This window comes from Triturus cristatus, chromosome 2_2 (genome assembly GCF_964204655.1).
Source record: "Triturus cristatus chromosome 2_2, aTriCri1.1, whole genome shotgun sequence".
NCBI classification, from domain to species: Eukaryota; Metazoa; Chordata; class Amphibia; order Caudata; family Salamandridae; genus Triturus; species Triturus cristatus.
Window position 1 is genome coordinate 214,512,628 of NC_140582.1, and position 23,571 is coordinate 214,536,198.

At 45.6% G+C, this 23,571-nt stretch overlaps 1 protein-coding gene across 1 annotated transcript in view; it reads left to right on the plus strand.

Annotated features, from left to right (window-relative positions):
* Positions 1 to 86: 86 nt before the first annotated feature.
* The window catches only part of LOC146862053 (fructose-1,6-bisphosphatase 1-like), a 52,468-nt gene continuing 28,983 nt past the window's right edge, over positions 87 to 23,571 (plus strand). The window contains exon 1 of the mRNA XM_085641245.1: positions 87 to 256. Coding sequence (XP_085497371.1) covers positions 87 to 256 — 170 coding nt within the window. The remainder of the gene's footprint in view (positions 257 to 23,571) is intronic.

Here is a 23,571-nt window from a genome sequence, read left to right on the forward strand (position 1 = left end):
AATTCACTATTGTGCGAGTCGGCGGCAGATTGTAAACCCTACTCCTCACCCGTCCCCTGACTCTCGCTTCCTACTCCGGGACAGCCATGTCGGACCAGGCTCCCTTCGACACCAATGTCATCACCCTGACCCGGTTTGTGATGGAGGAGGGCAGGAAAGCCAAGGGGACAGGAGAGCTGACCCAGCTGCTCAACTCCCTCTGCACGGCTGTGAAAGCCATCTCCTCCGCTGTCCGGAAGGCTGGGCTTGCCAACCTGTGAGTGTGACTTCTTTCAGCCCCAAAGGGGCCAGTTTGCATGGTGAGAGGTAACACAACGCCACCAGCAATTATACAAATAGCCGCCCAAGTCTTATCGAATTTGAGGGCGTGCCCTCGGTTTCTTTACACCTGGCCTGTCATTGTCTCTCTGATTTTTTTTTTTTTCGATTTTTTTTTTAATGTGGATTTTGACGTCAATGGCTCCATGAAATTAATATAAACGTGACACGCTGTAATGTTTATCTGAAATGTTTGTAATCGTCTTCGCAAATATTGTTCTCGTCAAGAAGGTAGAGTAAGAAATATATAACGTTGAAAAATGAGCGAAAACACTTCCTTGCCGTTGTCGCCATGAAGCTTGGTGTAAATTCTGGATTTTAAGGCGCCTAGAGTGATGTCGTCTACCCTTTCATAATTTGTCCCACAGTTTTTACCTGCCTGAACTCTGTAGCCTGTAAATTCTGTATGCAATAGCTTTCGCCACGCCTCAGCCTTAGGACTGCATTTAAACTCCCAGAAATAGCCATATATATTATCGATGTATGTTTGATTTCTCAAATTGGGCTCAGATTGGACCTTAAATAGGTCGAGACTCACACAAGTACGCGAATCGCGGCCTCTCGCATTGCTTGGTTGGTATCGGGGGCTAAGTTTTGGAGAAACGTGTTGCGAATTAAACGTTTTAAATCTTTCCAGCCCAATAACGTTGATCAACACATTGGTTACCTGTGCCTTCCTAGAAGCCCACCAGGCTTTAGGGGTGCTTATGCATCTAGTCCCTTGATTCTGGACTGGGGAGTAAATCGAGGCTTTAGACATCAGAGGTGCTAGTCGGTGGACGGGTCACTGAAATTCTAGTTTTTCGTTCCTAACCATGCGTTCCTCCTGGGCAAGGTGGGGATTTGCAAACTGGCTGAGGGTTTGTGGCTTGCTCTGTAGATCATTGGTCTCCTATTGGCCCTGGGGTCTGGCTGGCAAGTCTTCAGTCTCGGATGCATCCTTCAGGTCATAGGTGATGGCCGCTGCCCTGGTACTGTGCAGAGAGTTATCCAAATGGAGACCTGCCACTCTGCAGCCAGCAAATGACCTTCCTCATCTCACCTGTCCAGGCCCTGTGATGGGCCTGGGTGTGTGGCCAACGTGAGGCGGGAAAAATTCGTACTCTTTGCTGGCACCACTTTTGTCCTGTAACACTTTGTCCTAGCGCCTCAAGCCTCTTCGTCTCTGCCAGCTGGACTGCAGGCTCCAGAAACTATTCTCCTCTTGGCCCTCGCCACACTACACCCCACACATTTTTCTACCTCACTAGCAGAGATTTCTATGTTCACAAGCGACAGTAGCTCAAGTTCAACTTTTTTCTTAAATTTTACAACTTGTAGTTCTGATTTAATATTGGGATTTTAAAAAGCACTTCAAATCCCATAATGCAAAGAAAATCCCTGGACTTGAGGAGCAGATCACGCTTTGACATTGACTGGTGGACTCTTCCGTCCCCTACCTTTGTGACACGGGTTCAGTGGCATAGGAATGGTGCCATAGGTCCTAGAGTAGGCTAGGAAAATGTGTTCCTTGGCCTCTAGTTGTGTAACAACAGTCAGCAATAATCCTGGTTCAAAGGGCCCCTTGGCCACTGCACCATCAGTTGATATATTCCCGTTTGGTGAATTGATATGCGACAGACTTCTTAAATTTCCAGTGAGTCACTCCTTCATACCAAGATTTGTCTTTGCATTCTGGAACTTGTAGTCTTTTTCAGCCCATTGTAAAACCTCAAATACTTATCTCTCTGCGCAAAGAAAGAACCTGGACTGGATGAGTTACTCGAGTATGGACCTGGGAAACTTGAGAGCCCTGGTTTTGTGCCTTGCTCCTCACAACGACCCGGGCAGTGTTCCAAGGTCCATGCACGAGTAGTTTATTCAGATCAGACTCCTAATTAAGATTCAGTAATAGGCTGATAAAAATCCAAATCCTGGTAAGACCAGGAAACAAGCAAAAGGAATATTACATAATTGTATATCATAATACAATATGTATATATAATAGGATATAACAGTGTAATATGATTGTATAATAACCTTTGTACAGTGGTATGTCCTGTCACTGTATGCTATGGTATAATACAGTATGGCCCTACACTGCATCTACAATATGGTATTGTACTGCATAGCTTGTCATTGTACTGTATGATATGGTATCGTCTGGCTTGGCATGTACTCTTGTGTGATGTGTTCTATCGTATGGTATGGGATGTATGTTATGTTATTGCTTATAATGCTATGGTATGGCCTGTCATTGGTAGTATGGTATGCCCTGTCATTGCATAGTATAATATGATCTGTCATTGTATTGAAAGGTATGGCTTGTCATTGTATAGTTTGATATGACCTCTCATTGAATATTATGGTACGGTATGGACTGCCACTGTATAGAAAGGTATGACCTATCATTGTATTGTATTGTATGGTTATGGTGCGGTGTTTCGTGGCCTGTCGGTGTATGGTATGGTCTGTATTGTATAGTGTGCCATGGTCTGCCATTATATGGTGTAGTCCGTCATTGTATAGTATGCTATGGCCTGTCATTGTATACTATGATCGGGTATGGCTTGTCATTGTAGGGTATGGTATGGCCTGACATTGTATAGTTTAGTGCGGTAATCTTTTGTTACAATGTACATATTGAGCTACAAGAGAAAGCGCAATAGGAGCAAACAAAGAAGCAAAAAAGTGCTTTACAATATAAATATATTTTCACGTCAGAATGTTCTAAACCAGTTGAAAACACACTGTTTTTTGCTTAAAACATTGTAATCATCCCCAAGGCGTCCCAAAAAAGCGCTTTGTTGTAATCTAAACAAGTGATTACTTCATAGAGATGGCGCAAAGCCATTAATGTATTTTGAAGTCTTTGTTAGAAGCAACGCTAACAATTTGTGGTCTTCTGGTGTTAAAAGTAGAAGGGGAGAGGATGTAAAGTAAAAGGTAACAAATGCCAGAAACAAGTGGTGAAAGCAATAGCGCAAAGCAAAATTCATACAAAGTGTAAGCAGTGGAAAGACTCATATTATAAAAAAACAAAACACTGTAAGCAGTACTTGATCCAGGGACAGGGTACACATATAAACGGGCAGTGAAGCCAAAGCGAGGCTACCAAGTGCTAACAAAACAGGGGCCAGCAAATAAGACTGACAATAAAGGCAACGAATGGTAAGCAATGGACTGTTTCTCAGCCCCCGACATGTGGAAAAAACTGTGCGAGCAACAGCACATGCGCTATATCAGGCAAGACCTATTAATCGAGACTATATAATCTATTCAGGCATAGACCTGGACAACCTTGGAGTTAAAGCTCTCCTCTCCCATCCCGCAACCCCCATCATGTGGAAACAGTGGCATAGCAAATGTGCCTATGCCCTAGAGCAGGCAATAAGAATGGGTTGGCCACGGTGGAGGTATTTATGATAAAGTCCAAAAAACTACATTTTCAAGTGAAATCCCCATACATAATTATTGTTCAGCAGGAGCGCATAAAACATTTCTGAGGACTTTGCACAGTTGGTACTGGTGTTCTGAGAATCCCTGAAACCTGGGCCCAGTGAACATTGGGTAAGCGTAGGGCTGAAGACCAGCGCCTTTAGCTTGTGAGTGCTAGTGGTGGGCAGATTGCCCGTCGTTGGATGCTACCAAAGTCCATGCCATAGCCTGGTATTTGCAGGGGTGAGGCACAGGGTGTAGGTACACAGATATGTCTGTATTAGTGTGTTGTGAATTGTGCCATGTGATTGGAGGGTGTGGGGTGTGTCTGTGTGAGTACAGAGTGTACTGGTGTGCGGTGTGCCTGTAGGAGTGCATTGTGAGAGGGCTGCCTAGTGTTTGTGTGTGGGCATGTAAGGATGAATTATGTCTGTGGGAGTTCTGAGACAGAAATGCATCGGACTGCAGCATTTTAATGTGTATTGTGAGGGGTGAATGTGGTAATTGTTTAAGTGCATGTTGAGGGAGGTCCTTTATGAGCGTTGACTGTGTGCAGTGCCTTTGTGAGTGCAGGGGAAGTATGTGTCTGAATGAGTGTAGAAAGATATGCTTGTATGAGTGAGGCCGAGCGGCGTAAGTGCAGGTTGAGCGATGTGCATGGTTGTGATCTGTATGTGAGTTTCGGGGTGATGGGGAATGTCTGTAAAAGGAGGTTGCGGGATAGTGTGAGTGGAAGGAGCGAGGGGAGTGTCTGTAATAGTGGCGGGTAGGCAGTCTACGTGAGTGAAGGGCTTTGGAGTATACTGTGACTTGAGGTTGGTTGGAGACCTGTATGAGGGTGAGGTAAGTGCGTTTGTGATTGCAGGGGAAGTGTCTGTATGAGTGTATTGGGAGTTGTTTCTGTGTGACTTCAGGGATAGAGGGGTGCCTGTGTGAGTGAGGACCAACAGTGTTTCTACAGAGTGAGTAATGTTTCCAAGTACATTGTTGTAAAAATTGGATTATTATTTGGGTTGGGCGACACCCCACCTCAAGGAATCATCACAGCCCTTATCGGGATGAATCCTTAGTCACTAAATTAACTTGAGCTCAACCCCATGGTAGCTATGGCACACAGCAGACCGGCTTAATATAGGACAATGTGTAAAATAGGTGTTGAAAATATCTCTCACTTTCTCTTTGTTTGTCCAGCCTATGCATCCCCAAGAACGAAGTGGCTCAGGCCTGCTTGCCTGCTGCTTGGGACAAGGGACAGCTCTATTGCCCTGAGAATACTCAATTCTACAACGAATACCACTATAATTTGTGGAGTGGCAAAATTTTTAGGATGGGCATGGCTGATTAGGCAGAGGTTGACTTGTCCCAGATAATCTCTCTTTTTTTATCAAAGCTGCTAAGTTTAATTCTTTTTTAAATATTTATTGTTCACAATGTATTTTAGATCTCTTTTACGACATGTTTTAAATGTACTGTTTTCTTATGTATTTGTGTTTTTTAAAAGTACTGTGCTTTTATGACCTCACATGTCAAAATAAAGCTTGATTGATTGAAAATAGTTATGCTGTAACAAAACAGTAATAAAGTCAAAATACAAAACAATACTAATCCCAAACTGAATTAGTAAAAATGGAGTAGGATTTAATAAACAAAATGACAGAAATCAAATAAGTGGGACCTGAAATATGAATTTGTAATGTTCTTAAGTAGAAGGGGAGTACCTTCATGATTCCGGTGTGTCTATTTGTACTGTGAGTGCTAAGTGAGCAGTGTGCCATGAGAGTGCATGGGTTCTTTATGTGTGAGGGCGGTGTGAGGGATTTTCGTTATGTTTCTAGGGATCAAGGGGAGTTTGTTTGAGTGGAGGGTGTGAGGGAAGTTTGTTTGAGTGGAGGTTGTGAGGAGGAGTGTCTGAGTGGAGAATGAGGAAAGTTTGTGTGAGTGAAGGGCGAGAGGTTTTACTGCATGAGTGTAGTGAAAGTGTTGTGCCTGTGTGAAGACGGGAATATGCCTGTGCGAGTGTATAATAAGTGTGTGCCTCTGTGTGAGGGGTATGACAGTGTCGGTCCTGGGTGAGGGCTAAACCTCTCTAAGTGCAGTGTGTGCCAGGCCTTTGTGCGTGGAAGGTGAGTAGCATGAGTGTAGTGTGCCCACATGAATGTAGAGTGCAGCCAAACCTATAGGCATTGAGTGTTTTTTTTTCTTTTCTAAGTTGACTCGGATGTTTCTACCTAGTTTCACTGCTGGGTACGGGTGAAAAAGTAGGCACAGTGGCAGAGGTGAGATTTTATGGGTGAGCTACATTTTATTGGCTCCTTTTTAAGAGGCTGACAATAGCTCAAAGCTCTTCCTCCAACTCACACACGTCTGTTGAGCAATTTCACTGGGATTGGAGGCTGCAATCTGCAGATTCAGATCCCTGCAAAGTAGTTCAGGAGGTCAAATATACTAGTTGTCACCGCTGTGGGCAAGCTGCTGATTGCAGATTCCAGTGCAGCTAAAATTGCTCAGTGGGTTAATGCGCCTGCTGTTGACCTGTGAGCAGGAGGATCGAGGTCCCGAGAGCCTGCTTGAAAGCCCCATGTCAGTTGTCCCTTAACAACTCAGCCTGCCTCTCAGGCCTGCTCCCTCTATCCCCCCACCCATGGAAGAATGAGGAGGTGAAAATAGCCCACCTCACTTTTCCTCCAGTGCGGTACTCTGGCCCTCGCTGAACCCCACCTTTCCCACACCTCGCTGAATCTGTACATTTCAGTGCCAGTGGTTAACTTTATATTATATGACAATGCACCAGGCCGGCGGGGTGCGTGGGAAGCAGTATTCTGGCCCTACAGGGTGAGGGGGTGATGACAAAGGCCCACAGGTCACCTGCTTCATTCAGGAAATTCAGTACAGCTGGTGGGCATCATAATGGGCACAAAGAAAAACTGCCCCCCACGCCCCATCCAACCACCCCCCCCCCCCCCAAAAAAAATATTCCATAACTGGCACTCTGGTGCTGACACATCGCTGGGTTCCAGACTGCCCAAAATCCAACCCTGTCTCCTAAACATTTATTCGACCTAATGTGATTTAACTGGAAGATTTCACTTAGCCTAGGATTCTGTATCTACAAGGGGCAGTGGCAAGTTATGGGAGTTGAGGTGCTTTTTTGTAAAAGACAGCAAACTGGTATATATATTTTTCAGAGAGTTCTACTTCTAAGAAAGGCAAAAAATAAACTCAAATGTTCCATTTTAGATCTGGTGTTGACCAAGAATCAAATTTTTCTTCCGCCTACTACAGCATACAGTATGTGGCAATGAGTCAGCCCACTTCAGTCATTGGCTAACTTCACTGTGTATTATGGCATTCTGCCCTTTCACATGGGATTACATTCACACACAAAGCAGTTCCCATCTTTACCAAGGACTTTTGCTTTCTAAGGCCAAAATATAGTTTGCTTTTATCCAGTGTTTATTTTTCTTTCTAGAATGACGATGGCCCGCAGCTTCCCAGACAATAACGTTTTGTAAAACCAATAACAAAACCAGCATTGACAAAGCCTAAAGGCTGGCAGCAAACACCAGACCTATTGGCTTTGCCAAAGCTTGATAAATTAATGTTGGTGGGTCAAACGTACCTGGTGCTATGTCCACTAGACAACCTTCTCCTTACGTACTCCTTTTTCTTCTGACCACGTAAGTTTTTAGGTCTCGCCTGACCCAGCGCATGCGCTGGTCTGGCGAGACTTATTGAGAGGGTTCCAAAAAGTGCTACCAGGCCAGCATAGAGCTACAGTGCATGTGCGCGGGCGCGCGCGCTGCTTTTACCGCGATTACTTTCACTTTCATGGCTGCTTTGATGTTTGATCGCATTGCGATCACTTTCGCGGCCGCACGGCTGCTTGGCATAGCCAATAGGTCTCGCTTTTGCGATCTTATAAGTGTTTAGTTATGCAACTGTTGCATGGCTAAACACTTATAAGGTCCCAAAGGCGAGACCTATTGGCTATGCCAATGCTTGTTTTGTTTGTGCAAGAGCCCTGTGTCATGAGTAATCTACCTGATGTAGTACTTTGCTCACCAACAGACTGCCAGATTATATTGCACAATGTTGTTGCACCCCTGGTACTCCATTTATCTAGGGGCTGCACTAGCCCCTGACCAGGGTAAGATGGCTCTAACTGTTGGTGACAGCTGATTGTAGTAGCAGGGTTAAGATCTGTTTAACTGCACCTTTGTGGGGAGGCCGACTACCATCTGCACTTGGCAGACTTCAGCAGTATATCGTATCTGGGCACCTACATTTCCATGACTGTATGCCCATACATGAGACAGAATTCCAGTTTGCGTCACCTGTATGTATTGAACACCTAAGTTGTACAGTGGCCCACCCGGTTTAGTGTTAGCCACTGTTGCTCTGTACAATGCCTGTCCCCTGCTCTGCTCTCCTTAATGATCTCTCAATAGAATTAATCGTAAAATCAAGTGCATGTGTCTGAATTCAGATCCTTTGAATGGCACAAGTAGGTTCATTTGTAGTGATCCAGTGTTTACCGGACTCTCAAAACAATATAATAATACTTCTCCGTAATCAGTGTTTGTTTCTCATGTAGTGTTGGTCTTCCGATGAAACTTGCTCATCGCATTGGGGGTTGATGGAAATTAATTAGGGCGGTCGAAAATGTGGCTACCCAAGGAGGACCATGAATTGGTAACCAATTTATAAATCCGTGATTAGATTGAGGTATTTACCCCTTAGGACCATACTGTAAGTGTATAAGATGGTTACAGGAAATTTTAACGGGTAAGAATCGCACAGACTAGCAATTCTGCTGTCTCAATACAGAACAGCAGCACCAGAACCTGGTATTCGTTGAACAATTTGATTATCTCTGCTGTACATTCTTAGTATTCCAAGCACAGTCCCTGTGGGAAGAACATTCATTGAATTTAACAGACTCAGACAGGAAAGAGTCTCAATTTAAGTTTATAATAAGTAGGAATAAGTTAAACCAGGCACAATCAACATTTAGAAAGCTTGGTCAAGAATCTCCAGTAAGTCAATTACAGGTGTAGTGTAAAACTACACATTAAACAGAGTCTAAAGGAGTAAAATTCCTCTAAGTCCATAGGACAACTCATGGAAGGAGTCTAGAAAGAACCAGTTCAAAGTGAAGCTTGGCAAGGCATTGCAAAGCTGTGGTTCAGCCAAGGAAAGTCCGCTAGGCAAGGAGTTACTGCTGTTCAAAATGGTGAGGGAAAGGTCTGCAAAGTTCTCTCCGTGTAAGCATGGGTTCTGGCCAAAGTCCGCAAGCATCTCCATGCGTCTCCCAAGGCCATATCACTGTGTATCATCCAATAGTCTTTTAATAAGACTAAGACCAAGGCTCTGCGCTCCAGGGAAATGTTGGTATTCTCATTCATTAGTCTGGAGGAGACACCCACTATGTCGCATCATTATCATCCGACATCCATAAGGTGATCTTCCACTCACAAGGTGCAAATGGCAACCGCAAGAATTCCCACAGCAAGCATGGAAATGATTGTCGATCACAGGCACACGGGTTAATTCACAAAAAGCCATTCATTTACTGGAGCTTCCCGTGTGCTAGGCGCTAGAATCCATTTGTCAGGAAAGTATCAATATTCTGATATATGTATCAACTCCTCTAGCTTCTCATTGAAAAGTACAAGAATGCTCCAGGAGCAAAAAACTGTAATGAAATACTTTCTTGCGGACCTCATGAGGAAACCGCAGGCCTCCAGAATAATGTAAAGTTAACACATTTAAAAGCGATGTATAGCATGATTAATATGCAGGTACATATTTAATATTTAATCATAAGCATGTGTAATTTCATTTATATACTTGTCGAGGCATTCAATGTCCTAGATGCCTCATAAAAATGTTCAATAGCAAGTATAGTCTATTATTGCATTGGAAAAGATATACATGTACCATTTATGTATTCATTGTATGATGTTTGTCGTTTTAGAACATTTGAGACACTACTCGTATACAAATCACACCAAGAAATGTTTATACTTCTAGCTAAAAATATGACCGATTTGCACAGTTTTCATTATTCAATAGTGCATTACAAAGAGAATGTTTTTTTTTTTTAGACAATAACACATTTATGATGGCTGACAACACGCTTTAGGGGCCGGCTCCTGAGCCCCCAGTGGAAATCCTGCACCATAGAGAGGGCTAGGGTGCTATGATCGCGCACTGTAGCTCTGGAAATGCAGACAGTCGGTGACCGAGGCCCCTATGGCTCCCTGGTAGCCACGAAAGCAACTTTGACCGTTCCCGACCCTGTAATCCTGAAAACAAACAAGCATTTGCAATGCAACAGGCCTCGTATTGCTGAAAGGTTGAGCTACTGGCGTTGCAAATAATAATGCAACAAAAGAAACTCTTAGGATAAAAAACCATAAAAACTAGTCCCCAAAAAATGTACAACGGTGTCCATCACCCGCACAAATTAAGCACTGCCATGACCCTATTAACATTTCACGATAAACAAAAAAGAAATTGTAAAACTGTGCATAAAGCAATTTGTCGAAAAGCACATGAAAGGCAACTGATTCTAATGACCGCCCCATACATCTATCTTAATTTTTTGTGCAGTTTTACATGCAACAAACTTAGCCCAAAGGCACCAGAGCACTTTACATGAGGACCACATTACACAAGATCAGATTACTTACTTGGGCACGGGACGTTTCATTGATGCACCCAGAATGACCGGGTTTCGAGCTGACGCCTAAATTCCAACCTGGTTCCCAAGATGGCAACTCAGGCCTATAGGCCACACTCCATTACAATCAAGCGAGTAGTGCGAATTCTTAAAAAGTGGTACGCCACATCGTAGGTAGAATTCGAAGGACATTCTGTGTGGTTTTTATTTTACATGTGTGCTCTGCTCGCACTCTGTTTCACGTTCTTCGAATGACACTAAATACAAGCCTTGGAAATGCAATAGGTCTCGTGTTTACTTGACTTAGAGATATTAGGATTGTAAATGGCAATGTCTTTCATCACGTGACTGGACTCCCACTGATTTATGAGCCTTTGCAACACCTGTGTCTAATTGCGTCTCATTGGCAAGTGGTGCAGCATACTACAGGTGTGCATTTTGTGTAGAAGCGTTATAATAGAGAAACCGCGGAGCCTTAAAGCAAACACAAGAGGCGCGTAAAAGCTCTCCTGGGTGAAGCTAGACAACATGTCTGGGTAAAAGAAAGCTAGTATTGAAAAAGTATTCTTTGTTTCTATTGGCCCTGCACTTGGCTGTTTTGACGCTTTGGCGAATTTAGTGTCCAGCCTACACTAAGACAGTTTGAAGAAATCCTCTCACCAGAGCGTTTGCAAGTAAAAAATGGCTGGACCATGGATACCTTTTTAAGTTTGAAGAACAGAAAATAAGCTTGCCAAAATCACTTAGCTCCCATAAACTAGTGTTCCCCGTCATGGTGCGGACTAACAACTTCAAGTTGTTTATTAGCCAGGACTCCAGCGACCCCCGAGAAATTGATCATTATGTCTGACACAATTAATTGCCTCTCTGCCTTCATTCTGTCTAAACAAAGCTGACGTGATCCCAACAGAAACCTACAACTGAGCCCCGTATGTTTTAGTTTGTGTCATCTTATTGAAACCTATATATTTGGTGAAAATTGAAAGTGAGGCATATGGTTGCTTTTTTTTTTTTTTTCTTCTCCGAAAGAGTGATGTCCCACTTTACATACCTATCTGTGTGTGTTGCACGGAAAGCATTTTCCTCTGGTGCAGAGTTTGCGTTCCTCTTCCAAAATAATTTTTCGCTCATTCTTCTCATATTTCCTTTGTTCAATACACTAAACGAGGCAGAAAAAAGCGACTAGTGATATTTTTATATACGGAAGTTAAAGGAAGAAACATCCATAATGCTTAAAAGGTGTGTTGTATGTATTGCGTATGCTAGCCACCAATAGTAGAGAAGGGCTAACAAACTAGTCCAAACTGAGTTAACTCATGCTTGAATCTGCGCCATCTGTAAGTTGAGATTACTGATTAACCCATATTGAAATAATTGCGGCGTTTCTCCCTTGTTAGAGATGTCTGTTGCCTTAACGCGCGAGGTGGCCGTATCTGACAGCATGGAACAGCGGTTGCATCGGTAATGCTTAAAAGACGTGTTGTCTAGTAAGCTGTGTATACTAGCCGTTGACAGTACAGAAGGGCTAGCAAACTACTCTAAACTGAGTTAACCCATACGTTAATTCACACCATCTGTAAATGGAGATTAATGATGTAACCCTAATGTAAAGAAACAGGAAAAAAATGCAGAGGGCCAGGGCAACATTGATACACTGAAAAACAAGCGCGTGTCTGCCTTGTATAGTTGCAGCGTGCAGTGAAAGCTGAATCAAGCGCGCGGTGGGAGCGTGTGAGGCAGAGAGGAGACGCCATGTGCGTGCACATCACCTGTCCGTGCGCGCACATGGTTTGTCTCCATTCGCGCACCAAACCGACAACAATGGTTGTGCCAAGGCAAAGCAGCGCATGCGCTGCGTTTGCTAGGCGAGACCTAAAAATGGCAGTCCTAGAGCTGCAAAGGGCCTGAGAGATGGGGCAGGTGTGGCTGGCGCTACTGGGTGGCTCGCTTTCTGTGGGGGAGATGAGGAGTCATGGCTTCTCGCCCCAAAGGTGCAGGAAGGCTGAAGTTGGGACCCCTGGGGATTACCTGCTGACCTCAAGAGTGACTTTGGCCACCCACAGCTGAGCGACATGGTGACCCCGGGGCTACAAAGGGCCTAGAAGCGGAGCTGACGTGGCTGACTCCCCTTGATGGACCGCTCCCTGAGGGAGAGACTAGGGGTTGCGGAAGGCGGCTGCTCAGGCCCACGGATCTAAGATATGCCGAGCTGGCTTCAAGATTGCTGCGGGCACCAAGGAAGCAGCAGTGGCACTTCCTACTTCCCAGTGAGGGTGAGGGCCACTGAGACAGTGCTGGAGGACCAAGCCCTGCGGGCAGAGGCAGGGAGAACCTGGGAGTTGCAGAAATTTCCGCATTCCTGGTCCCACTGGGGATTCTCTTCCCTACCTCCTGTTACTGATGAAGGTGGGCCTCCCACATAGTGCGGGCACGACAATGCTAGCTAGCCAGCCTTGCTGAAAGAGGAGGTACTGGGTGATCGGTTTTAGTGGACCCCGGTGAGCGGGGGTGAGGGGGAAAAAACTATTGTATGCTGTCTAGGTGAGTGGAAATCCTGGGGGAAGAACTCTGGGCCCACAGGCTTGCTGGTGACTATTGGGAAGGATAGGCAGCTCGGAAACACCCAACCGACTAGGATGGACCAATACACTGCATTCGGCCCAGACAGCGGAGGCCCCCTGGCCGCGACAACCAGTGGAGAGTCTGGGTCAGCAGTCCCAGACCCCCAAATCCTTGCAGCAATCAAACACCACAGATCCATGCTTGAATCAAATATTGATACCATTGCTCTAGATGTTAACCTCCTGCGAGTGAACTTAAGCAAAGTGAATGAGAGATTGGAAGAAACAGAGCAGACAACAACGCTCTTGCAGAAGAAATGCAAAATCTAAGGGCCACGGTCTCCACACTCTAAGTGGCCACTAGACACTTGGAAGAACGTGAGGAGGATGCAGAGGGAAGTTCAAGGTGCCAGAACCTGAGATTTGTTTGGTTTCCTGAGGCGGTCAAGACCACTGCACTGGAGTTGTTTCTTGAGAAGTAGATCCTGTCTACTTACTATTGGCCCAAGTGGCCTGTCGCCGATGTTCATTATAGAGAGGGCCCACAGGATACTGCCACCCCGGGGGGCACCCCGAGAGCAATAAAAGCTAAAATCCTAAAATACTGTGGCAGAGATGTGACCCTTCAGGCGGTCTGCAGGGCGAGCGGTCCCAGATATGACAGCCGTATAATTTGCATCTTTCTTGATTATACTCAGAAGGTGCTGCACCTATGGCAGTCCTTTGCTGTAGTTAAACAAAAAACGAGGATTATGGGACTAGGTTACATGATGCTGTCCTGGCCCACCTGAAAGTAATCAACAGGGTTCGGACTCACTTCTTTATTATGCCTGAGGAGTCAAGCTTGTGGTCCGAGCCCTCAGCCGCAGTGAGGGGGGGGGGGGGGGGGGGCTCACTGATAGCCTGGACAGCTGAGGCACCGGGCCAGATCCTGGGGGCAGCGGACCTAGGAGAGCTGTGGAGAAAGACACACTCCGCACATTAAGGGGGTAGGAGTTAGCAGGGGTGTAGAATTCCTATTGCCCTATGCCCAGGACATCTTTTTTCGGGTCAAGTACAAAAAATGTTCATGTGTATTTTGTTCTTGGGACAAGTAGGCCAAACTCCCTGCAGCACAGACCCTTTGGCTGCCAGTTTATAGTACCATATTAAGGATCAGGGAAGGGCGTTGTCTGCAGTTACGGTCATTTTTGTGTTCATATTGTAACGCTGTTCAAACTTATATTTATGGTTCATTAATGCAAAGCCTTTATTATTAGAGTGAGCGTTCTAAAGAATTCTTTTAAGCTCGGACTGCACTACTGACAGCGGTTCCTGTATAAAAATGTCTACACATGTATAGACATGTATTCAAAGTTTAGCAGTATGAGGCTATGTACAATGCTCACAAAATTGTCTCGGATTAGATGCAAACCTTTACAGAAGCTTGAAAGCAGGATGGATGATTCCTTTTTAAAAAATAAAAAAAAGTTTGTTTTTATTAAGCATTTTCAAATATACAAGAAAGGAAAGATAAATCAGTCACACTATTTTACAGGGCAGTCAGTACTAACTTACATCGTGTCATTAAATTTCGCATGAGTGGTTGACACTACGGATGAATCATGGCATGGTTGATCGTACTTAGGTTTGTTACACACATTACAAACATGCTTCATCCTAGCAATTTTTTATGAGCTATTCCCTTCCTCTATTCTGCGACCTCACATTTGCTACCATTTGGCTCTGTACAAAGCATATTTATTCTATTGACATTAAATAGGTTGGTATATCTGTCTCTACTTCTGTTTTTCTCATTACCCCGTAACATCCTGTCCCTCTGGAGTGGCTTGTATTGTATCTGGAGTAGTCAGGAGGTAAGTCTTCAAGGGGTCCCATATATCTTTTGGCCTTGATGTGGGTGGGAGTTATCCTGCATGGGTAAATGCTTGCTCTTGCCATGTTATCATATTTTGGAGCCACTCTTTGAATTTAGGGGGCCTGCCTCTCCCCATTAACAAACTACTTTGCGTTTTTGCTATCAGAAATCCTAATGCTGTGAATTTCTTGTGTGCGTTTTCGACTTTTTCAGTATATCGCAGTAAGGCTATATTAGGGGTTATCTGGAGTGCTGGGGGCCCACCATTTGTGCCATTGGTGCAAAAACCTGTTGGCAATATTCATTGGTAGTGGGACACTCCCATGCTTGGTGTAGGAATCCTACCCCCTCCCATCCACACCGCACACATCTGTCGTTATCGCGTAGGTGAAGCTTGTATAATCTGGACGGTGTGTAATACAGGCGATTCAGGAACTTCTAGTGTATCATTCTCAGCGTACTATTGGCTGAGATGCCCCCTACCTGTTTGCAACAATACTCCCATTGTTTGTCCGATATTGGCGTACCCAGTTCCTCCTCCCATGCTAGTTGCGATGATAGCTGGGGCAGAGTGACTGCTTTTTGTGTACTGTGATATACACGCGAGGTCACATGTCGAGGTGGTTCTGATTGCAGTATATCCTGCAGTGGTAGGGGGGTCTGTTGTTCTTTTGGGAACTCTGGGGTTATAGCCCGAATACTTTGTCTAAGTCTAACAAACATAAACAATTCCATCGTGGTAGGGTCCTTGTCCTCGAAGAGCTGTTCTGTTGTTAAAAACACCCCATCTACATAGAGATCTCCACATGTCTGTATCTGGACTTTGTCTAAAACTTGTCTGCAATGCCCTTCGTAAGTAACCTGTAGGTCTGGGTGGTATTTTATAGACAGACGGGGAGAGTGTAGCATCTGCACATCTATCCCGGCAGCAATTTTCCTCCATGATGTGTGGGTGCATGATACAGTAGAGGAATCTGCATCTCGCGTTTTTTGCTGTGTGGAGATAAATCCTGAAAAGGGGGGTGGGTTCCATATATCCCATTTCGACTACTAAATGTGGCATGAACTGGGGTGGATGAAACCAATATATTGCATAATGTGCTTGTGCACAGTAGTAATATAATTCGAGGTCTGGTACCTCGAATCCCCCTTGCGAGTCAATACTTCCCACTTGAGTCTTGGTTGTTTGCCCCGCCCCAAATCAGACCGATCTATTGCGTCCGTAGGGCTTTGAAATATGCTTTGCCTGGATTGTTGGGAATGGTTGTGAATAAATGCAGCATTTTAGGCAAAATAACCATTTTTATTAATGATATCCTCCCTGCCATGGACAGTGGCATTGCTATCCAGCGAGTTATAGAATCTGTTAAGGTGTCTAAGGGCTTACCTTAGTTTGTGCGCATCAGTTCGCCTCTAGCTCTTGTAATCCAGCTCCCGAAATATTTGATATCCGTCTCAATCTATTCCAGGAGTCCAGGACATAGGGTGTAAGCTCATCAGTGAGGGTAATATGCTTGATTTTTTCCAGTTAATATTTATGCCCGAATAGTCTCCAAACTTGGTAATTTCTCTTAATAATGGGTTTAAACTGTCTTGTGGATCCTTAACATGGAGGGTAATGTCATCTGCATATAATATGGGGATGTGCCTGGTGGGATATGCTATGTCCCGTTCTTTGTGGTGTTGTCTCAGTTTTGCTGCCAGCGGTTCGTTTGCTAGAGCAAATAATATTGGAGATACCTGGCAACCCTGCCTCAATCCCCTTGTGATTGCAAACGGGGGGGGGGCGGAGCGGGATCCATAAATTATGACGGTAGCCAAGGGCATCCAGTATAGAAGCTCTATCCATTTAAGGAAGCCAGGGGGTATTCCCATATGCCGGAGGATTCCAGTTAGGTAATTCCATTCCACGTAGTCGAATGCCTTGGTGGCATCAAGAAATGCTGCCACCGCTGCAATGTCTGGGTCTATGTCTTGAATAACAACGAACGGCGTACGGAGGTTATGCAATGTGTCTCTCCCTGGTATAAACCCAGCCTGATCGGGTAATACCAATCTATCCATTAACAAGTTTAGCCTATTTGAGAGGGCCGTGGCGAGGATTTTAGTGTCCTAGTTTATCAGCGAAAGTGGTCTCTAAGACTCCCAATATTCCTTTGGTTTACCTGGTTTGAGCAACAAGATTATCATGGTCTCTATCCATTGTCAATGGAAGTATGGTATCCTCGCTTGCCTCAACGAACACCTTTTTTTAGAATGGGAGCTAGTTGTGTGGCATAGGTTTTGTAAAACTCTACAGGCAGCCCATCTGATCCCCCCGAGCCCGCCCCGATTTCATTTGCATGATGGCTGCTGTGATTTCATCAACTTCAAGTTCTGCTGCTAAAAAGTCTCTCTGAGAATTTCCAAGCCCAGCTAGTGCAACGTCCTCAAGGTATTGTGGGAGGTTTAGTGGCTGGGTCCTTTGTGAGGTATACAGGGTAGAGTAATATGTCGTGAATGTATGCATTATTTCAGTGGCATTCTTATGAATAGTTCCCTCGGGATCTTGCAGCTCAGTTACATAGTTAGAGAGCCTAGGTTGTCTGATGTAATCTGCAATAGCCTTCCATGGATGGTCTCCCTCACCATAAATTCTCGCTCTGTGATATTTACTTCTGAATAGGAATTCCCTTTCTGCTGTGTCTGTATAATCTGTTATTTTATCCTGTAGGGTGGCTTTTACGCTTCCTTCTGTGGTTGGTTTATTAAGTTCCCTCTAGTCTTTTTATCTCTGTGTCTAGCTTACTTACCTGCGCTCCGATGTCCTTTAATATACCTCCCCTTTTGTGATGCAGAGTCCCCTCATGGTGACTTAAATGCTAACAACGAGGTTTGGAGAGGGGGAGGTCACTGCGTTTAACAAACTTTGGACACAGTTAGGAGGGTTTTAAGGGTCAGTGATTGAGTTCAGTGAATAAAAAGCGAATTTCATTTAGAGTGAGATTACAGTGTGGGGGTTTGAGGTTAGACCTTGGAGTATAAAGGAGGAGAAGTAATCACAGGTTTAATTTTTATTTAAACAGTTTCCCCTGACGAAGGGCAAAAAAAAGGGATGCCCGATATGCATTGGGAGTATGATGTGTGCTGCATTCCATTAACTAAATGTCTCGACATAAAGTAGTAAGAGGCCCGGATTGGCACAACTATTTTACGTGAAGCAGAAGGATATTTGGCCAGTTTTATCGTGCATTAATCATGTCAAGTTGGACAACAAGTGAATACTTTTTGAATAAAGTTTATGAAAAGCTAATAAGTTTACGACGCAATTCTTCCCAGCAGTGCGAATGGGTATACAGCATAGTTATGCTGCATCTTCTTGTTGACTTTAAATGCTTCCCATACCATGTTGACTTTTGGGACCGTATCAATGTTGCATTCAAAGAATTCTTGTATTTCTTGTCCTATCTCGTCTTTGAAGACTACATCCAGCAGTGCGATTTGGTTTATTCGCCACTTATTGTATGGCGGCTCACATCCTAGGATAGAGTGTCATTCTCACTGGGATCAGAATTAGTCCTTGCTAGGTGTTCAACCTGATCTACCCAATGCCCCATACCCCTTGAGATTATCTAGTAGTCTAACCTAGACCAAGTTGAGTGCACCACGGAGCGCCCTCTTTGACTGTGGGGTGTGAGTGCCTCCATACATCTAATAGGTATTTGTCTGTAATGATCCTTGCAAGCTGTCCTTGAGCTTCAGTATAGTACTGTGGTGACGGGGGAGATCTATCTAGTGTGGGCAAGACTACTGTGCTAAAATCCCCCCCTCAAAAAGGATGTATGTCATTCCTACATCTGGTATCTTGCCCCATAGCGTAGTAAAGAAGTCGGGGTCATCCGTGTTGGGACCATAACCATTCATGATTGTGACTACATGCGACCACAAGCAGCCCCATACTATGCAATATTGTACTTGCGGGTCAATCAAGGTTCCTCCTGGCACAAATGGTGTGTTCTTTTTGATGAGGATCGCTACCCCCCTTGCATATGTGGAGTAAGACTAGAAATAACGATGTGATGCCCAACTGGCAGCAAAGTTTGTTGCAAGGCAATTTGTGTTTGGTATCTATACAAATAACCTAAGCTGTGCCGTCTTTTACTTGGGTTATTTAACCCTCCGACATTCCAGGACATACAGTGTAGCTTAACTAATGACTTCGGGATTGTCATGGTCTATTGAGTTTGATGAAGATAGGCCTAACACGTTTTGTGGCAATATCCAGATTTGCTGACATGCGCTGATCTAAAAGGCTGTCATGGTAGGACCTGATAATGTGACTGATAACCCGTTCCCTCCCCCTCCCACACAGACTTCCCCAACTTGTCGGATATGCATTTCTTTCCCTTCCCAAATCGGAACTAAAAGAACAACAAACAGTATGTCTTGTCTACAGACATCCTAACTATCATACTACGTAGAAAAAATTTAAGTAGGGAGTCTCCCGTGGAGGTGTTGTTAGGAGGCTTGCGACTTCCCTCCTTCTCATTGTGTCCCACTGACGGGGGGCACTTCCAACCAATGGAAGTGTGTGGGGGGGCCGGACCTGTACATGTTCTTCACTATCACACATAGGAAAGCATGTTTCAATAACAAAGGAAACAAGCATTGGCATAGCCAATAGGTCTCGCCTTTGGGACCTTATAAGTGTTTAGCCATGCAACAGTTGATGTTGCTGCACCAAAGATATTGTGCTGCATAACTAAATACTTCTAAGGTCCCAAAAGCGATACCTATTGATCCCTGGTAAGAAGGTAGGACGGAAACAATAGGGAACAAGGCAGGGCTGAGAAGGAAGACGAGCGAAGGAGGGGCGTGACGTGGGAAGCTTGTGATAAGAGAACCGGCGTCCGATTCAGCCCGGTGACTAACAAGGAGGGAGGGGGTAGTGAGAGGCAGTTAGCAACAATATTGACTGCACAAGATGATCAATGCAAGAATACACAGGGACTTATAGGTTTACTATTCTAACTTAACAGCATTGCTGTCAATACAGAGATGCCGCTAATAGGGATACCTGAAAAAAACCTTACCAATCACATCTGCACTGTGAAATGAGTAAACTCCATTAATACAGAAAACAATACTTGAGTTTACATAAAATAAGTCAAACATGTCTAAAGTCCAGGAACATCTGAAAATCAAATGAAATAAAAGGTATCCCTTAAAGAAAAACCCATTAAAACAAAAAATATATCTTTTACTCGCAGATTCACACAAAAGTCAGTATTCTTGTTAAAAGATGGGGAAGCACGGGAACCCTTCCTCTAACGATCTCAAACTTGCCGAGACGTGATGAAGACGGAAGCCAGACAGGAGTTCAAATGAAAGACAGTATGCCGAAAAAGGAACCTATGTTCTCAGCCTGGTACCGGAGCGATAAGTCCAAATCCAGATCAAAGATACCTGTATTTAGGGCGGGGGAGAGAGAAAGTCCCCTGTGGAATAAACAGAGGGAACTCATTAATGTCCAAATAGATCAGTAATGGGGTAGAGGGTCCTGGATCACCCGGTCCCAAAGCGTGATGGGAAAAGGGGGGGAGGGGGTAGGCTGTACGAAATGGAAACCAGGCAGGGATTAGAGAAAAATTCCTTGGGATATTAGTGCCCCCGAGTGACTGTGGGGTTCCTACTCCAAAAATTGTAATGCCAGAATGTGTGTCTGGATGTGGTGGGCCAATGGCTGCAAGCAGTCCTGACTCTTTGCATCCCGCCTGCCCGTGGGTCAACTGAAGACGGAAAAACATGAGGGCCCACGTACAAGAAATAGTTACGGTCCTAAATGGCAAGAGGTGACGTCACAGCCAGGGCCAGATGGGCGCTGCTGTACCGGCCGGTAATTAAATATAACGAGAGACTGGTAACCGAACCGCACTGAAACAACCCAGGGGCCTTACGGGTAGAAAACTGACACGTCCCATACCAAAGATACCCCCAGGGTGTCTTCCCGGGAGCTGAATAAGGGCAAAAAAAGAGCTTAAAAAGGACACAGCCAGACTCCTTACCACCGTAGCAGATGATTCCAACAAGTCCAGCAGTTCCCGAGTGGATTCCCGGAAGTTATCCAGCGAGGGAGCGTGAGGGCTCCCCCTTGTCCGAGCAGAGCCCTAAATAGCGCCATGCAAGAAACATCCTACGTAGTTTCCCCACTATCTGCAGCGCCAACTTGAAATGGTGAAGGAAGACAGTGGATGATTCGAGGGGAAGAAGGCTCTCCATCTAATGCCGGTCCTACCCGCATACTAGATCGGGCTGGCGAGTGGTGTGCGATGTGAGGGGGAGAAGGGACGGGGTAGTAAAAGTGGCAAAAGTGAAAGTGATCGCATCCAGATGGCGCTTCGGTCGCTGAAAGCTGGCGGCTGCGAGCGTGCACGCGCTCGTGAACGCAAGCTTGAGGCCAGGAAAAGCCTCTGGTAGCACTTTGAAAATCCACTAACTAAATGTCTCGCAGAGCAGCTCATGAGCTGGCTCAGGCGAGACCTAAAAGGGCACCTCATATAGCTTCGAGAGTTCTGGGCCCAGGGATATCTTCTAGGCCATGTTTGTGGGGTCGTCCCGCTTCATCATGTTCCCCATTCTAGTTGGGAGGTCAGTTTGGCCTAGGGGCTATGTTGCTGAGCCTTCTCAGCGTGTCCCGTTTCACACAGTTATTCATCATTTATTGCGCCATCAGTAAATTTTTGATGAGGGAGAATGGGATCTGGTCCTGTTGGTGTTGCCGTTGAACGATGCACGTTGGTTCTTTTTCAGAAAGTCCTCTGCTTGTTCTGGGTTCTGAAAGCAGTATTGTTTCCCTTTGTGGGCGATGCAGAGTCGCACTGGGTACAACATGGCATATTCTATTTGGGTTTGTTGTAGTTTCCGCTTAACTGCAATGAACTTTCTTCTTGCACTGTCGGCGTAAAGTCCGGATAGAACATGAGGACTGTGTTTTCGTATTCTACTTTCTTCTTTTCCCGTGCAAGACGTAGCACTGCATCCCTGTCACGGTAATTAAGGAATCTAAACTATGATAGGTCGCGGTGGCACTCTGGGGGGAGGGTGCGCTCCCAATGATCTGTGTGCCTTCTCGGTCACCAAGTGCTTTGAGGAAAACTTCTGCCCCAAACACCTCACAGAGCAACCGTTCTATTTAGTCTTCCATGCAACCAGTGTTCGTAGTTTCAGGTAAACCTAGTACGCGCACATTATTCTGGTGCGAGTGCGCCTCTAAATCCTCGTTTTTAGCTGCAATTATCTTCAGCAGACGATCCATTTGGGAGAGTGGTTCTTTGTTCTCATTGCGCTGTCCTCCAGATCCGAGATTCTGGTTTCCGCCTCTGTGAGTATGTGGTTGTTTTTTATGGACAATTATGTCCATGTGTGTGGACATGGTGTCCATTTGGACGCAATGGATGTTAGGCTGTTTTTCATGGTGAGGAGTAGGGATCTCCAGCCTCAGCATCCGCTTGCTCTTCGTTCCGTGAGCGGGGGGTTTTCTGTGCCTCAAATGGCAGTTTCGACATGCTTTCTGTCTGTTTGCCCTATTTTGTTCTTCACTGTTGGTCCTTCCTGGTCAGCACCGCCCCACACTTTGATCCCAGCCTTTGTAGTACTGTAGGGTGGTTGTCTGATTCGGCATACACGATTCACAGTCTCTCAATATATACTGCTGGAGAATGTCCCGGGCCCCTATTAGCGGTGGTCCACTCGTGCCGGTCTGTTAGGGTTGCGGAGTTTCAAAGGGCACTGCGCCGGCTACTAATACTTGGCTAGTTTGATGTCGCGAGGGCCCGTGTCTGCTCTTCCTGTCCGCTTCTTGTTTTTTAAAATGCCGTAAAAAACAGAAAAAGGAACCCTAGGGTCTCAGTAAGTTGACCTAGCAATGAACATGTGCCCTGAAATTAGCAGCTGTGGTTCGGGGTACCAGTAGCATGTGCTCACGAGCGTGGTGATGTCCTTTCATGCTTATAGGCCTAAATGCCTGACTGCGAGTCCTTCCGTTCAGTCCCTGCCTGGTCAGAGTTCCTGTGCCCAAGTCTGGTACGGTGCGCCGATGCTTCACCTGGCAGGGTTGCCCTGCTCCCCCGAGACCTCATGAGGTCCGCCGTAGCCCGCAGAATGTAGAATCGGCACCCAGGACACGTCGTCCATCCCCTCTGCAGCCCTCAGGAACTGCGGTTGTCTGTCTTTGTTTATCGCGCTGGGGGCTTCCGCTGTGCAGGCAGTTATGTTGGTATCAAGGGGCATATGGGAGCCGCCTGTGTCTGCTTCTAGCACTCGCAGCAGGAGCTGCGCCTCGTCTGGCCTGCATGTATCCTACGGTTCTGCCCCCAGCGCTTTAGCTTTACTCCCCCACCTTCTTTTTGTTGCCATCGCGGAGGTTCTAGTGAGTGTTGTTGGGTCGTGTCAAGCCCCCGACTTGTTCTCCAGGCCTGGGCTCACAAGCGCACAGCGGTTGTGGCCCGCGCCTGGTGCACAGCACCATCCTCAATTAGTGACTGTGCCCGTGGCTCTGTACCATTCCTTGCTCCGTCGCGACCGCATCGGTACAAATCTGGCCGCCGCGTTGTCCCAAAGGTCTGCGGGACCTAGACGAACCACCGTCCGTCCTCTGAAGAATTCTGCTGCTGATTACACGTGTTTTGCTGCCCATTGAGAAGCGATTAATCCGGATTATTGGTGGTGCGGCCATCTTGGTCGCGCACCCCCTA